The sequence below is a fragment of the Epinephelus fuscoguttatus genome, linkage group LG13 (genome assembly GCF_011397635.1).
Source record: "Epinephelus fuscoguttatus linkage group LG13, E.fuscoguttatus.final_Chr_v1".
NCBI lineage: Eukaryota > Metazoa > Chordata > Actinopteri > Perciformes > Serranidae > Epinephelus > Epinephelus fuscoguttatus.
In genome coordinates, this window is record NC_064764.1 from 19,745,012 (window position 1) to 19,761,253 (window position 16,242).

Sequence of the window (16,242 nt, forward strand, 5' to 3'; positions counted from 1 at the left end):
GACATATTAAATCTTTTTCTGGTGCACTAAATAGTACGGTAGTAGAGGTATTGGAACACACAGCCATTTACAAGTATAAACCCCCGATTAAAACACTTAGTATCTAAAAAACAACAACAAAAGTATTAGAATTAATATATACTTAAAGTAGACTACCAAAAATAAAAGCACTCAAACTTTATTAATAGATATTGTATAGCTCACTTTACTGTTGCAGGATGGGGCTAATTTAATTTACTTTAGCCTGTATACTGCTGGGTAGCATAACCTATATCAATAAACAGTGATTAATTATATGTTGTAGTCATAATCTTAATTTGCACAGTATAAGTAATGTAATATTTATAAGTAATATAAAATATAAATGTTGTGAACTAATGTAAATACTCACTTAAAGTACAAGTACAGCAAAATATATATTAGTGCAGTACAAAGCAAATGTACATAGAGTCCATGGATGGCTGCAGCAAACACTGGCTAATTTGCAACCTTTAATCTGTGGACGCCTGCTCATTTTCGCTTTATTGTCGCTTTCGGGCTTCCGTACGTCTGTCATGAGGTAACACTCTGTAACACAATGTTAGCGCTCCTTACCTACACATCCTTTTAAGGTAAGTTGTCTGCTATTTTTAAGTTAGTTAATTGTAACTTACAATAGTTGTAATATACTTAAAGACCTAACGTATACGCAAAGGTGGACAGCTCAGCCTTTAATGAGTCACTATTAACTGTTAGTCAGTGCTGCACGTGCCGTTCAAAGAGCAGAGACACAGTGACATCAGCTAAGATAACGTTAGCTTTTAGAGTAAAACTGGTTTCTACGTTGTTTCCAGCTGTTGACAGTGATGTTGTAAGAGCCTGACTAAGCTGCTAACAACACCCTAGTGTCGTTAATTACTGTGAATGCGTCCGAATGAAACGTATTATTTTGGATAAGTCCAAAACAAAACGTAACATATGTTTCTCTGTTTCTAATGTAACTTAGCAGGTCATGAGGTAGAAAAGAAAACAGGAGTGACAATGACGACTGGTGCCGACTGCCGTTCCGTTTTCCATTTGACCCCAAATGATGAGGCTCTGACTGGACTGAGAGAAGTGAACTCCGTCCTGAAGCACGCTGTAAACACTGACCCAGCCCCAGAAGGTATGTATGAACTGTAGCTGTGCTTTTTGCATTGGTGGAAGAAGTATTCACATCCTTTACTTAAGTAAAAGTACAGATAATACACCACTACACGTAAAAACCCTGCATTCAAACTGTAATTAAGTAAAAGTATCTAAGTATTTCCAACAAAATGTACTCAAACTTACTCATCGTGCAGTAAAATGTTCCCTGTCAATGTTTTATTATTATGTACAGTGGTGAAAGAGTTTTACTTGAATAAAAATAGCAGTACCACAGTGTAAAAATACTAAAAATAAAAGCCATATATCAACAATCTTACTTAAAAACATCCATAAAGAAGTAAAAGTGAATGCACTCATGCAGAATGGACTGTTATTGGATTACAGTTATTGATGCATTCATGTGTACATCACTTTAACGTTGCAGCTGGTAAAGATGGGAATACGCTTAATTACTCTATATACTGCAGGGTTGCTTTACCTATAATGATATATTATAATCTATTAGTTTGTTTATATTTCTTATCAATAATCTACATTTGCAAAGTAACTAGTAATGAAAGTACTAACATAATATAGGCATTTCATACACAAGGGCAACTCAAAGTGCTTCACAGAGCAATAAAATATAGAACATAATAAAGGATACAGAAAAGAATAAAAAGAGAAAAAAGTTATGAAAGGTCAAATTAATTACTAAATGATGACCATTTAAAATAGCAGACAGGTGCAAAGATAAAAAGATTATTTAAAATGTAGTGAAGTACAAAGTACAGTATTTGCTTTGAAATGTATTGGCGTAAAAGTATAGACCCGCAGAAAATGAAAATACTCAACGAAAGCACAAATGTCTCCAAATTGTACTTAAGTACAGTGCTGGTGGAGTAAATCTACTTAGTTACATTCATACACTGATTGGTTATGATGTTTATGAATTACCTCTGCATTAATGTATTGCGTTGTGCTTATTTTAACTCCTTTATTAGCTGTTGTGTAATTTAATCTACAGCAATACATTATATTCTATATGATCATTATATGTTTGTAGTGTTGATGTCCTGTCAGAACCAAGTATCTCTAAAAAAAAGTCAGCTTTTCATGGTGTCAAAAAAATAGCCTTGTTTTCAATTTAGTAACGATACAGCTAATCCAAGTTTGTTTGTTTGTTTTAAGGAGTTTATTTTGCTTTAACAAGTAGGAGAGTTTTCTCAGCACATAAAGGAACATTTTATCAGAAAACTTGAGTCAGTGTATGCAGTCACATTCCACCACTGTGTGTCTGTATTAAAGGGATAGATTTTCTGGATTGGGGTACATATCCATAGTCAGTTTAATACATATAGTAGATGTCAGTCAGCACGCCCCGAGTTTGTAGGAACAGGCTGGAGTGCTGCCCCGGAAGCTAAGCAATGTACTGCTGTGGATGGGGGTCAGCAACAAAACATATTCAAGCCACCTAAAAAGTCCCACTAAAAAACATCAATAACAGTTTAAGTGTATGCTATACTGAGAGTATTTTCACTCCTTTACCTCTCGACAGCGCGCTATGATGGGGAAGCCATTGTATCTGAACTAACCCTTTAAAGACAATACTCTTCATTTTCTGTCTATTTGAACCTGGCCTTGTATTTCCTTCCTCATAGAGTTGGAAGACAAATCCCCAGAGGATGAAAGACAGCGGGAGTCCAGCCTGGTTAGAGAGGTGTCAGACAAGATGGTCTGCTCAGCCTGCAAATGCCCCTTTATTAGTCGTGAAGACCAGGTGACAACACAACTTCAAACCTCAATATCTGTTGATGCTCGAGCATGGGTCTTGATTTGAGAAAAACATGTTTTGTCTTATCAGATGGAGCACTACAAGCTCGACTGGCATCGCTTCAACTTGAGGCTAAAGATTTCGGGAATGCCACCGGTCACAGCTGAGGAGTTTGAGAGGAAGACTGGAGCCGGTGAGGAAAGCAGAGTCTGACACTTAAATGACAGTGATGTACTGCAGAAGTGTTTATAACAGTTGACTGATTTTTAGTTATCGCTTTACAGGAGACATGTCAAGTATCTCAGGCTCAGAGTCCGATTCAGAGGAAGACTCAGATAATGAGAGTGGCGGAACGTACAGCAACGTCACTGGCACTGATAATGAGAGTTCAGCTGAGACCAATTTATTTAGTGGCCGGCTCTCCAGCAAGGTGGTTTTCCAGAACTCAGCTGGACAATATCTGTCAGTGTATCGCTGCATTCTGCAGGGAAAGGTGAGACTCAGCAGTTCCATGGTGCAGTGTGTAATATGTATGTTAACAAACATTTGATTTTTTATTCTGATTACATGTTTTGTTCCTGTAATATTTCAGTCAGATGATGAGCAAGACGCAGCATCCTCGCTGAAGGCCATAAGTAATAAGACTGTGTGGGTCATTCTAATGACAGGTGGAGGCCACTTTGCTGGTGCTGTGTTCCAAGGGTGAGTGGACAGTGTTTTTTGGCGTGTTTGCTTTCAGTGCCTTAAATTACAGGACAGTGAGTTCAGTAGTGTGTGAGCGTCTGCCCAACACAGTGTATTTATTCTACAGAAAAGAAGTCCTTCAGCACAAGACTTTCCACCGATACACGGTGCGGGCGAAGCGAGGCACCGCTCAAGGACTCAGAGACTCTCAGAACCGCAGTCACACGCCAAAGTCTGCAGGAGCTGCTCTGAGGCGGCACAATGAGGCGGCACTAGTCAAGGCAAGTCCATTTAACAGCACTGTCATTTACACTGATAGATTTTTGCAAACAAACGATGCTGCTCTTTAAGCCTGGTGTTTAGCTGCATAGCTAGAGACAATCCATGTAACCCTGATTATACTGCCTGCTGAGCTCCATAAATTTTTCTGTAGTACAAGTTTCTGTCAGGGTATTCATCCTCTTCTATGAGAGGCAATTTTATTTACCTCTGTGAGAACGCCTTGATGCATCCGTGGTGCCAGGGTGCTGCCTATTCACAAAACCAGTTTGCTCTCTGTGTCAGGGCTGCAGCAGGGTTAATGTGGGCCCTTATCAGACACACTCAAAAGATTGGACTACGTTACAGGTGCTGGCTGTTTTTACTGTGCTTGGAAAATCCAGTTTTTCGCCCGTAACTTATTTATGAGTGTCAGGATCCTACAGTTTTCCCATTCTTCCTTCTGATGCCTCATGTCTTACAGCAGCTGAGCCTGTAACAAGACTAAAGTGGATACAGGCTCAGTTTTTCAGTTTGTGAGCTTATAAAACCTAAGTTGTGGGTTCTTTGCCTTGTTGGTAGTGCATCCCAAAACACAGCAGCTTTCAGGCATTTTTCTGTTGTTTGCTAGCCGACGTAAGTGATAAGGAAGCACCTTCAGGCAATACAAAGTCAAGGGAGGGTGATGAATTGTTTTCCTCACCAATGTGGGTGGGACTTAATTGTGCTCTGTCTCTATACTGTCAGAAACATATACTGCTCATTTTATTTTTGTTCAGTGCTTAATTAAACTGATTTTAATAATTTAATACAGTATTATAGTATGATGCACCTCAATGATAAGGTGAGATAACATGTTTTATCACTTATATATCCTTTTACAGGACATTCAGGATCTTCTGGTCAGCTGGGCGGAACACTTGAAGGAGGCCTCTGCGATATTTGTCCGAGCCCCCAGCTATAACAAAAGCATCTTTTTTGGTGGTCGCCCGGCTCCACTTGACAAAAAAGATCCCAGGGTCCGCACTCTCCCATTTCCCACACGCAGGGCGACCTTTCGAGAGGCACAGAGGGTACATGAGGTGCTTTCTGCCATCCATGTTTATGGTGAGCTGAATTATATCCTTGGAATAATGACATGTTATCTGCTCATTGTCATACAGCCAGGGTATAATCAATACTGTGTGCGAAATATCTTGTTGCAGGGAAAGAAATGGACGTGTCTGCAGTTTTCAGTCCAGCTAAGAAGACCTGGAAAAAAACTGTCAATCCTACAGCAGAAATAAATACCAATCAAGAGACTGGTAAGCTTAAGAGGTTGAAATGGACACTGTGGATAAAATATGATGGCAAAATTAAGCTTTAAATTAAGCTAACACAAGGTTTATTTACTGTGAATTTTAATATTGCAGTACACTTCCTTTATTTTTGGCATCAGCAGGAGAAAAGCCCGATAGTTCTGACAAAGAAGATGGCGGAGAGATCCAGCTGGAGATGGTGGAGCTGACAATAGGAACTCTGGACCTCAGGGAGTCTGAAATCTATCCCCCCAGGCACAGGAGAAGAAGGAGGAAAAAGAAAGAGGAAACCAAACTGCAAAACGAGGGTAGGTCTGGTCTAGTGTGTCGTCACACAGATTCCTATAGCTGCACTATAGAAACCGAAGGAATGCTTATTTAGCACTTAAAAGTTCTGCAAGGTTAATGAAATTTCACATCCCTGTGTGACAGAGTTGAGTAACACAGAGGCAGACAATCAAGAAGAGGAAGTGCCGGAGGCTACACCAGCAGAAGATGCCCCTCAAGAGACGCAATCAAAGAACAAGAGGAAGAGGAAAGCACAGAGTAAGAAACAACTGGAAGGTGAGTAAGTGTTTCTTTCTCACTATTATGTTGTGCCGGTCTCTCATTGTTGCAACTTGTCACTTGTGCAATATACAAGGTTTAAGATACTAATATAGCTTTTGTGTCTGTAGAAATTGATGATGAATCATCAGAGTATGCCCTGAGGGATGAGATGTTTACAGCCTGTAAGGTTGGGGATGTGGACGCTCTATGCAGACTCCTTCAGCTTCCTGGAGAAACATTAGAGAGTCAAGAGCAGCCGGAGAGCAACCCTTCTGATATCCCAAGTCCTCTAACTATCCTTAACAAGCCCATAGACTCAACAGGGTTCACTTTGCTGCATGTTGCCTCAGCAGCTGCACAGAAGGCTGTGGTCAGGCTGCTCCTGGACGCAGGGGCAGACCCAGCCTGCAGGTATAAAAATGAATATACTCCAGAGTAGTAAAGGTAAAATTTCTGCATGATAATTTGCAGCATTTGTAGTTGAATCAAGACTTAAACATTAATTCTGCAATAATCCTTCACAGGAATAACAAAGGGCAGACGCCGTATATCGTCGCCCCTGACAAAGACACGAGGAACGTCTTTCGTAAATACATGGGTGAGAATCCTGACAAATACGACTACATCAAAGCGCAGGTAATAATGCAGTCTTAACTTTTGACATGTATCCCATTAAATAGAAGCATAGCACTTATTTTTTTTTACACTCATGCACCTCAAGGTCCCTGGGCCGCTAACGGCAGAGATTGAATCGAAAAAGACAGAGAAGAAAAAGGCACAGAAGGCGCTGAGGAAACAGCGAGAGAAAGAGCAGAAGGAGGAAAAGAGGAAACAAGAGTCGGAGGCAGAAGAGAAGAAGAGGTTTGCATCTCTGACTGATCGTGAAAAGGTGAATTAATGTGTATTTTACTCTGAAATTTAGATTTTTATTTTTTTTTTAACATCTTGAAAGAGTGAAGTGTTACCTTTTTGATTACAGAGAGCTCTGGCAGCAGAGAGGAGGTTAGCGGAGCAGGTAGCTGCAACAGGAGTCGGCCTCTCCAATGTCAAGTAAGTCCCACAAGAGCCATCCTCTCATTGAGCTTAGTCACAATAATACTGTAGAGTTAACACTCAAGAGCTCATACATTTACAGTCAAAAGCAATACTGTCATTTTTTTGACATATACATATCTGAAAATTTAACATGCTTTTTGTTTGTCTTTATCTCCAGGAGGTGCTGGATGTGTGGAGAGTCTCTGCTGGGGAAGATCCCATTTCAGTACCTCGAGTTTTCCTTCTGCACCCCTCGCTGTGTCCAAGCACATCGAAAAGCCAACGCTCTTCCAGGCAAGACCTAAAACCCGTGCGGAAAATCTTACCTGGAAGGAAGCTACCTCATTCAGACTAACAGTGAACTTGTGCAGCCTTGATAAAATTCTGATACGGCTGTGTCTTGCCAAGGTGCTAGTTTCATTTTCAACTCTAAACATACACTTAGATATAATTAAATTGTAGTAGATCAACACAGACAACTGGATGCATATACTGTAATAAAACATAATGTAATATTTATTCACAGTATCTGCAAATATGGAAAAGGTAAAAAAAAAAATCAAATGCAATAAAAAACTGCAATACTGTTTGTATATCAATGTCATATTTTTCCACAGGCATCAAAAGACAAAATTATCACTGGATCACTGTTTGACTGAAGCTGCTGTTGGAAAGCAATTGACACTGAATTGCAATGATAGAGGAATTAGTAACAAGTGCGACACTGATATCTGAAGTGATAGAGAATAATGATGCCACAGAAATGATGCAGAAAAAAGCACTGAGCATCTTCTGACGTCAGGTGAGTTTTTCAGAGGACTACTCGTAATCAGTGTTGTGTAAATGTGGCACAAAACTCATTGCGTTCTGTTAAGACTTTCCAGCGGTGACATTAAGCTGAGGCCGGTCCATAAAAAGAACCCGTAGGTGTGCTGGGGCCCCTTCCAGCTCCAGCACTGTGATATTGTTAGGCTGGGTGGTGCTGAGCAGGGGTCCAGGGACATAAAGAGTCTGCTGAGGGCCTCTGGCCGGCCAGTATCGTCCCAGATTCACACCATTAATCCAAACCTGACCCTGATAAAAAAGAAGACAACAATGATGACGATACAATCACTTGTACACACATAGGAATGAAGTGTCAACCCCAAATGAACAACATTACCTTTGTCCATTCATTGAGCTTGAGAAAGGTGTCCCAGGCAAGGCCATTGGGCTGTAAGGTCCCCCTGTAGAAGACTGGTCCAAGTGAAGGCTCTTTCCGAGGAGCAGGGGGAGACTTTTGACTGTTTGAATGAGGCCATCCACCTGCGATGGCTCCATCAATGTCCAGAGGATAGATCTTCCAGTTAGTCAGTACATCTTTACCCAGGATTAGGTCGCTCAGAAGGCCCTGCAGTACACACACTGGTTACCATCTATTCCTTGTACTTTGTGTAAGTGGGTTTTCATCGCACTTAATATCAAACAAGTGGGAATGTTTACATTTTTCATAAATATTTTAGAGTTGTTCACATCTCTGATAAGAACTGTTCAACGTACTGTGGCTGTATCAATCTTAAGGTTCATATTTCCCGACACAACTTGTGCAAGGTCGCCATTGCTGTATCCTGGGCTTCGTGCAGCCCAAGACAATTGTGACTGGTTTAAAGAAATACAAACCCAGAGCATTTTTTTTGCCTTAGTGCAGAATTTTGATTTGTTCAGCCAGACCTTTCTCAAGCACGGACAAAGTATGAAACAAGTCTGGCTATGCAAGACTATATAGAACTTAGATCATGCCCCTATTTAGTTTGATAATGATGCTTTATATTTTTTATTTGTCACCTTTCTCAAATGTGCAAGACATAAAGGGGTATAAATATGTCAATGCTTGTGTGTTTGATGGGTTTTAGTGAGGTCAAAACAAAAATAAGACAAACTGATTTAGTAGTTAGTTGATTTAAACACAACATGAGCCTTAAAACGTGAATGTGTGTGCAGAAACTAGAGTGTCATTTACTCTCTACAGGATTGGACTTTGCTGTCTTGCCTTGTAGTCATTTATTTTGCTGCCAAAGTTCACCCTGCCCATGTTCTCAACAAGGATGTCCACCGTGTCCCCCTGCTGTCCAGTGAGGTTCATCACAAGCACAGTGTCTCTCTCCAACAGACCCTGGAAAACCTATTCACACAGACACTCAGTATGAACATTAAAAAAATAGAAAATAACTTCAGTAAGAATTACAAATTTTTACAACCAACATTTTAGGAGCAATCATGCCTGGTCTTAACCTGTGATGTTTTCCCTATATCTGACCTGCAAAGTCTGACAACAAAAGTTCATTGTGAAGGCTTACCCCATTGACGGACACATATGCACGGTCATGAACCCCATTCAGTGGAGAGATAAGTGGCGTAGGCTCGGAGAGGTCCCGGGGCAGCGTGGTCCGATAAAGCATGTATCCATAGTACTGAACACAATGGACATGACAGGTTGCAGACACAACAGTCTAGAAGTTCTCCATGTTTCAAGAGGTTTACTGTCCTCTGTACTGGTTTACTGTTGTTGCCTTCAGACAGACACCATACCTGTTTCATCTCTTCAAACGTCAGAGGATACTGAGACTCCACTGGCCCGAGGGGCGATAGGGTTTTCAACAGATCACTGATGTTGCCAACCTGAAAAGGCGACCGTTATTTGGATCAATCACCCTGGCTCTGTAATAATTTGCCCTAGTAGAGCAGAAATGATATTACCTTTTTCAGGGTCACAAAGCCATAGGCAAACTTGGGAGTTGCTGGTGGCATGGGACCAGAGGGAATATCTCTAAACTGTCGAGAAGCAGTGACACATTAATCATATCTGAGACATATGAACAAGTGTAATCAGGACATCAGCCTTAGTGGGGGGCAGTTCAATCAGTGGTACCTGCTTAATAACATCTCTGATGGCCAACAGCTTCTCTGTGGGGTCTCCTGCCTCAGACAGCGGGGCGTCGTAATCATAACTAGTCACGACTGAGCGGAACCTCGTGTCATGATCGGCACCTTGGGGGGGGGGGGGGGGGGTTACAAAGACGTAAATGCACCACAAGCTGAGCCTTTTATCTCCATCTGTATCATGTAAATGCCTGAGATGATCCAAAACTGAGATTATGAAATGCAAAGGCGTTACCGTTCCAGTAGCCAAAGTTAGTGCCGCCTTCGAACATGTACCTGAGATGAGAGAGGGGTAAGGTGTGTTACTTAGTGGGAAAAGCTGTGTTTATTACATAGGCAGGTGCTTTTCACCTCATGGGGTGGAGCAGTTTTACTGAAGTGGTGACTGATGCGCCCGAAAGAAAAGGCTGGAAATATCAAGGGAGACATACATGTTGACGTTGGCCCCCATGGTCAGCATTTCCGCCAACACTCTGCTGACCTTCTGGGCATTAACCACAGCATGTGGATCTCCCCAGTGGTCCAACCAGCCGGTGTAGAATTCTGAGTTCACCTGTGACATCATGTAAAACATTTTCCCATCATATGTTTAGTTTGATGAGTCAGTAATTACTGCATGTTATGGTTACTGACCAGTGGCCCGCGAGGCTCAAACCGTCTTTGCCGCTTGAATGCTTCAGTTAAGTTGTTGTCTGCAGGAGGGAATAAATAGTAGAAATTACCGCTTTCCCTTGTTAAAAATGTAAGTTATTAATAATAAATACAAGATGCTGTGTTGTTAATTATTTCCACAAAGTACCAACCTGTGCCAAAGTCTATTGTTGCATATAACCCCTCCAGACTACCACATGTCATTTCCTTGTCTGTGTTCCCGTCAGTGGTGAACAGGACCGTGTCTTCACCCAGGAGGAAGCGGAACAGAGTCCGCAGGTGACGCATGTAATTGTAGTCACAAGCAAAGTAACTTCCGTATTCATTCTCCACCTGTAGCCAAAGACGTTCATTAAAACCAATATTAAATTGCTGACTAATAAAAAAAAGCATACCCACGTGATGCTGTACCTGGACAGTGATGATGTTGCCGCCATTGATGTACAGCCAAGGCTTCATTTTGGGCAGAAGAACAGCCAGCCAGTTGCTGACTGCTTGGACATAATCTGGAGCAGACAGAAAATGAACGGCATATTACGATTTAAAACAAAGTACAAAGACACATACAGTAGGTGCATGTTATACCTGCGTCAGCTGAGCGGAGTACGATGTTTGGTTTCTGAAGCAGCCATGCTGGCAATCCACCCTGGGAAGGAAATATCATCAGCAAACAGATATACTGAAAACACGTTTATCAAGTGCACAACATCACTGAAAGAATGCAGACAGGAAACCGTTGGAGATCATGTTACTGATTTCTTAGTAAGGTGACTAATCCAGGTTATCTATAGTACGATCAGTCTCTTCCTCACTAAGTGGTATGCACGAAAAGAGAACTGGCATGCACGATGACATCCATCCTTTTGAATTGTATTTTAATGTGTATTAAGTGCATGTTAAAGGTTCTATAAATGACATTAAGAACATTAATATAGCAGCAAACATCTATTTATGTAACAATATGGTGGAGTAATGATGTTCTAAGCAGAGAGTGAAGTCACGCTACTTCTGTATGTGTTGTTATCTGATTTTTCTGTGGCTTGTGGTAGATGGTCTGGTAGCGACTGCATGTTAGTGTGCGCGAGTCCCTGTGTGTGTATCTCACTGGCTAGCTAACCACCACCACTCTACACTGTCCTCATACGGCAGTTAATGCTGATAACGTCATCCTGACCCAAGGTGGTGGGACAGCGTCGTCACAGATCACCATTAGCTCTGTCAGCACTGTTACCGTTGTTAGAACTGTTTCTGCTGTTAGCACCCTTAGCTTCTAGCCGCCAGCTCAGCCACCTCCATGTTAAGAGCCATGTGCAGACAATCCCTGCTCACACTCTGAATCATAGATATGCTATGAATGTCGTATATTGCTCCTTTAAATACAAATCCTGCTACTGACATTCGTTATTAGTGTGCAGACTATAAGGAGAGTAATGCTTACATCTGAAGTTTTTAAATACTGTGATGAATATTTGATAAGAAAAGTAAAGCACAATGTTCAATAACAACATTATTACCTCCACCAAGGAAGCTTATGCTTTCTGTTCGCTTGTTTTGTTGGTTAGTTTGTTTTTCTGTTGATAGGGTGTAGCATGGGCAGATCTGAATCACAGGTTGGATACACAAATTATTTTTCACATTTGTTAACATTGCAAAATAGGGCATTTGGCCTCGGCTGAGATCTGTAGTTGCTTACTTTGACTGAAAATCTCCCATTATAAAGATGTGACAGGTAAATCTTTTACTCTCTACTTCCTATTTTTCTATGTTTATGATATCCCATGGTTTGTTTTTGAGAATACCACATTGTTTTTTTTTCATCTATGACACTTTGTTGATAAGATATAACTTTTTGTTTATCAGTTCCTTTTACTTCCTCTTGGGCTATGATGTTGTGAACTCAATGATGGTTCACTTTCTCACCATTTCCCACTCGGCACAGATGTACGGTCCGGGACGCAGGATGACCAGAAGCCCCGTCTGATTGGCCAGATCCAAAAAATGCTCCAGATCTCTGTCCCCTGTGAAGTTGTGGACGCCCTGCACTGTTTCATGGAAGTTCCAGGGCACGTATCTGTGTGGAGGCAGAGTAAATGAACAGTAAAGAAAGATCACACTTTCGGACCTATTTAAGAATGTCATGTGTTGAACTTACACTTGGACAGCATTGAGTCCAGTCATGTACATCTTCATGAGCCGGTCCTTCCAGTAGTACTGTGGGACCCTTGAGTAGTGAATGCTCCCTGAGATGAACTGAAAAGGCTTCCCATCTTTGAGGAAACAGTTGTTTTTGTAGTCTATAGAGAAAGATCGTTCTCCAGAGACCTGCAAGAGATGGCACGGTGTCTACTCTTTCATTTCCACAACATACAGTCGACATCCAGTACATTTAAGTACAGTTTTGAAGTACTTGTGTTTACTTGAGTATTTCCATTTCTTGATACTTCTACTTCTGCTGAAGTACATTTTGAAGCCAAATACTGTTCACTACATTATAGCTTTAGTTGATAGTCGCAGCTGCAGGATGTAACCCAGTAATATATGTATTATTAAGAAATGGGCCATTCAGTATGATGATTAGTTTTACTTTTGGTACTTTAAGAATATCTTGATGCTAATACTCACATACTTTGAATGCAAAACAGAAATACCCCAGTAGGTTATCTATCACCTTTCTGGGTTGGAAATTATATCACCATTACATTTAACACTTAAAATCTGTTAACCTTCAACTGAAAGATAACTCCTCTATTATAAAACCAAGATAAAACAAGGAAGTGATTCTATTTTTACTGGTAGAAAACCTTCCAGGAACTACAGACATGTGAGTGATCAGGTGACTTTTTTTTTTTTTTTTAACTAACTTACTGTAGTATAGATTCTCTCTTACCAAGTTTCCACAGACAGATAAACAGACGAGGTTCACAGCAACGCAGAGTAAGACACCAGCAGCCATGTCCGCTGCCGACCCCCGAGGACTGAACCTAAAACTAATTCATCACTGATTTGTATGATGCTATTACTACTTCATGTCTATTATTACAGCTCTGCTGCTGCCTGCAGTCTGTCAACAGAAGGAAGCTACCATGGTCGTCCTGCCCGCCTCTAAAGCACTGTCATGTGATTTTCATTGGAGCTCTGCAGGATCCTAAACTCCGCCGAGTTCAACCTCGTCCTGACTGTGTGTGAGTTCCTTTACTGAAGCTCTGCATGGAAAATATAAGTTTTATTGCCATTCATATGTTTATAATAATATAAATAAAGAATACAGAATTGTTTACCAGAGAAATCTTCGGTCCACTTTGAAATGATGAAAATAATTAGACATAAAACTTTAAAATAATAAGTTTGACCACCAGGTGTCACTGTTGGAGCTAAATTGTTGATCTTGATGGGGAAAATAGACTTAAAGGTCCAGTGTGTAGGATTCAGCGGAGTGCAATATTAATGTTTAAACATCTGAAACTAAGAATGGTTGTATTTTTATTATCTTAAAATTAGCTTTTTATCTAGCATACAGGCAAGTTCTCTTCCATGGAGTCTGCCATGTTGTTTCTACAGTAGCCCAGAATGGACAAACCAAACACTAGCTCTAGATAGGGCCATTTGCGTTTTTGTGTATTCTTATTTTTGTATTAGTCACCATAGTTCTCCTACACACTTGGCACACAGGAGAAGTTTCAGTTGGTTGCAGTCTGCAACTTCACCACTAAATGTCACTAAATCCTACACACTGGGCCTTTAAACTTAAAAATCCCAAGAATAAATGACATATTAATACTTATAGGCAATACAAATGGGCAGATGCAATAGCCAGAATAGGCACTGGATTATAATGATTTGCATTTTTGTACATGTATTTTTATTTTACTTTACTTTTTTTTTTTAATTATTATTATTATTTTTAATTAATAACAATATTGTTGTTATTAATTATTTGTTTATTTATTTGAAATTTTGTGAGTGGATTCTCGAACACTTTGTGCATGGATAAATACATGTATTGAGATGCTTTAGGTATATGCACTGCCTGGCACCATGTTGCGGACCTGTTGATTTGTTTCCTTACTATGTTGTATGTTCTATTTTTAAGGTTGTAGCATGGGTGAAAAGATTTTTGTGGAACAATAAAGTCAATCATGAATCTTAAAATAGCTGGCTGGAGAGTTTATATATCTCTTTAATTATTCATTCTGTACTAGGCTGTACTATAATGATATACTGTCACTCACAAACTGTTTACTCCTCTGTGTACATATATACTTATTGCTTCTTATTATACGTTTTTATTACATAGCTGTTTACATTGCTGTTCACCTTCAGTTTACTCATTTAAAATACTGTCTACACAAATTTATATTATTTTTAGATGTTATTCATGTTTATATTTTAGTCCTATCTTTTAACTTGCACTGTTTCATGTCTTAGATTCAGATTAAGCTTTTATTTGCGTGATTGTTTTCTTTATAGATATTCAATGAGGGTTTTTGGGGGGTGCCTGAGGCCTAAGATTTCATTGCCAGTGTCTGCTTTGCTGTAATAGTTGTGCAATGATAAGAATAAAGAACTTGAATTATACATGTGAACAATCCAAAATATATAATGATGAAATAGAGTTATAGAAGTATACAACTGTGTGGGCTTAGGAAACAGAAACAGTGAGCCACTCTGTGATATAATGCTGCCACAACATGCTGTCATACTATGCATTATGTAGGTTGAGAACAATTCCATTGTGTTTCCATGGCAAGGTAACAAAGCAGCCAGTTCAGGAAAAGTTTGCTTTATTATAGCTGCAGGACACTGCTCAGCCTCTGTCTGTCTTTTCATGCTGTTTGAATGATGTCAACTTTTCAGCATAAAACACAGAGTTAAGTCTGTGGATATTCTCATTTATCCAGGTCAATTCCATTTTGGCATCGGTCTGACTAGTCCTCACTAGTCTGACTAGTGAGGACTAGTCAGACCGATGCGTTGAGAACTGATGAAGCTGCTTGGATAAGAGGCAAAACGTCTTCTAGACAAAATCAAAGTCCAGTTGCCTACGATTTAATTGTTGCCAAAAAACACAGAGTTATTCATGTTATAGATTCTCAGATAAATGTGAACTTTTAATACCAGGACCCTGCAACAGACACTAATTTTGTGATGAGGCGGTAAATGTTGATGTGTTTATGTTAAATACATTTCTAGTCAGTCCTCTGTTAAAGGTCTGGTGTGTGTGGTAGTGTCACGCTCTCATAAAGAGCACTAGATGGCGCTTCAGTACCTTAATGAGAGCTAAATTGAGCTGACAGTCCTATCCGAGATGAAACAATCTGAAGGTTTCCAAGGAAAAGTAAAATTTTTATATCAAGCTTTATTTTTGAAATTACTATTTGTTATATTTTAAGTTTGTTGGTTAAAGAAACAAGCACAGGACTGTTGCTCAGGACTGATCCTTTCTCCACTGACGAAGGCATTTTGTGCCTGTTTAATTCCATTTTCCAACAAAAAGAAGCTCTCTTGTCACCATACCTGAGGCAGTCATTTGTGTCCAAGTGTGCCGACTCACTCAGAGAACATCAAAGATGCTTCAAGGACACGTTTGCCTCTGGCCTGCACATCATTATGGTTCCAGAAAGCTTTTATGTGGGAGTGAAGTGGCTCATGTTGTAATAGCAGCAACAGTTTAACTCTGTCTGTCATGTAAACACTAAGCAGTAAACCCTGCTAATTTGGGTTAATAATGCCTGCATCTGCCTGCCAGCCTGTCATTGTGTTCACATCTACACACACTTTTCCAGATGCTTTTAATCTTTTTTTTCAGTCCCACCCCCTCAACAGTAATGATTGTCCATAACCTCATTTCCTGCTCTGCCTTTTTATACATTTATCTCCATATTAAGAAGACTGAAGGGTGGGCGCTCACAATCACTAATGGCAACTGATCTTGACTGCAGATAGAACAAATGCTGTGGCTCTGTGGTT

At 40.1% G+C, this 16,242-nt stretch overlaps 2 protein-coding genes across 5 annotated transcripts; one reads left to right on the plus strand and one right to left on the minus strand.

Moving 5' to 3' along the window:
• The first annotated feature begins 543 nt into the window (after nt 1–543).
• Nucleotides 544–7,292, plus strand: ankzf1 (ankyrin repeat and zinc finger peptidyl tRNA hydrolase 1). 4 transcript variants are annotated; one of them, XM_049594383.1, is made up of 16 exons: nt 544–611; nt 986–1,144; nt 2,769–2,887; nt 2,972–3,074; nt 3,166–3,374; nt 3,474–3,583; nt 3,693–3,846; nt 4,708–4,930; nt 5,029–5,127; nt 5,262–5,429; nt 5,554–5,685; nt 5,799–6,081; nt 6,195–6,306; nt 6,392–6,559; nt 6,650–6,720; nt 6,884–7,292. In XM_049594383.1, exons 2-16 carry the CDS (start codon nt 1,021–1,023, stop codon nt 7,008–7,010), a joined length of 2,202 nt encoding a protein of 733 aa, XP_049450340.1. In that variant the 5' UTR covers nt 544–611; nt 986–1,020; the 3' UTR covers nt 7,011–7,292. The 4 variants fall into 4 exon arrangements, with proteins under 4 accessions (XP_049450340.1, XP_049450343.1, XP_049450342.1 ...); XM_049594386.1 differs by having other exon boundaries at nt 5,569–5,685; XM_049594385.1 differs by having other exon boundaries at nt 5,265–5,429.
• Nucleotides 7,199–13,385, minus strand: glb1l (galactosidase, beta 1-like). The gene is made up of 16 exons (XM_049594387.1): nt 13,163–13,385; nt 12,428–12,597; nt 12,196–12,346; nt 10,861–10,921; nt 10,687–10,781; nt 10,428–10,608; nt 10,258–10,316; nt 10,056–10,177; nt 9,860–9,900; nt 9,614–9,732; nt 9,442–9,516; nt 9,274–9,363; nt 9,042–9,155; nt 8,735–8,866; nt 7,868–8,095; nt 7,199–7,779 (listed from the first exon to the last, which is right to left on the minus strand). The coding sequence occupies exons 1-16, from the start codon at nt 13,226–13,228 to the stop codon at nt 7,576–7,578; spliced, it is 1,908 nt and encodes a 635-aa protein (XP_049450344.1). The 5' UTR covers nt 13,229–13,385; the 3' UTR covers nt 7,199–7,575.
• Between the last annotated feature and the right edge of the window lie 2,857 nt (nt 13,386–16,242).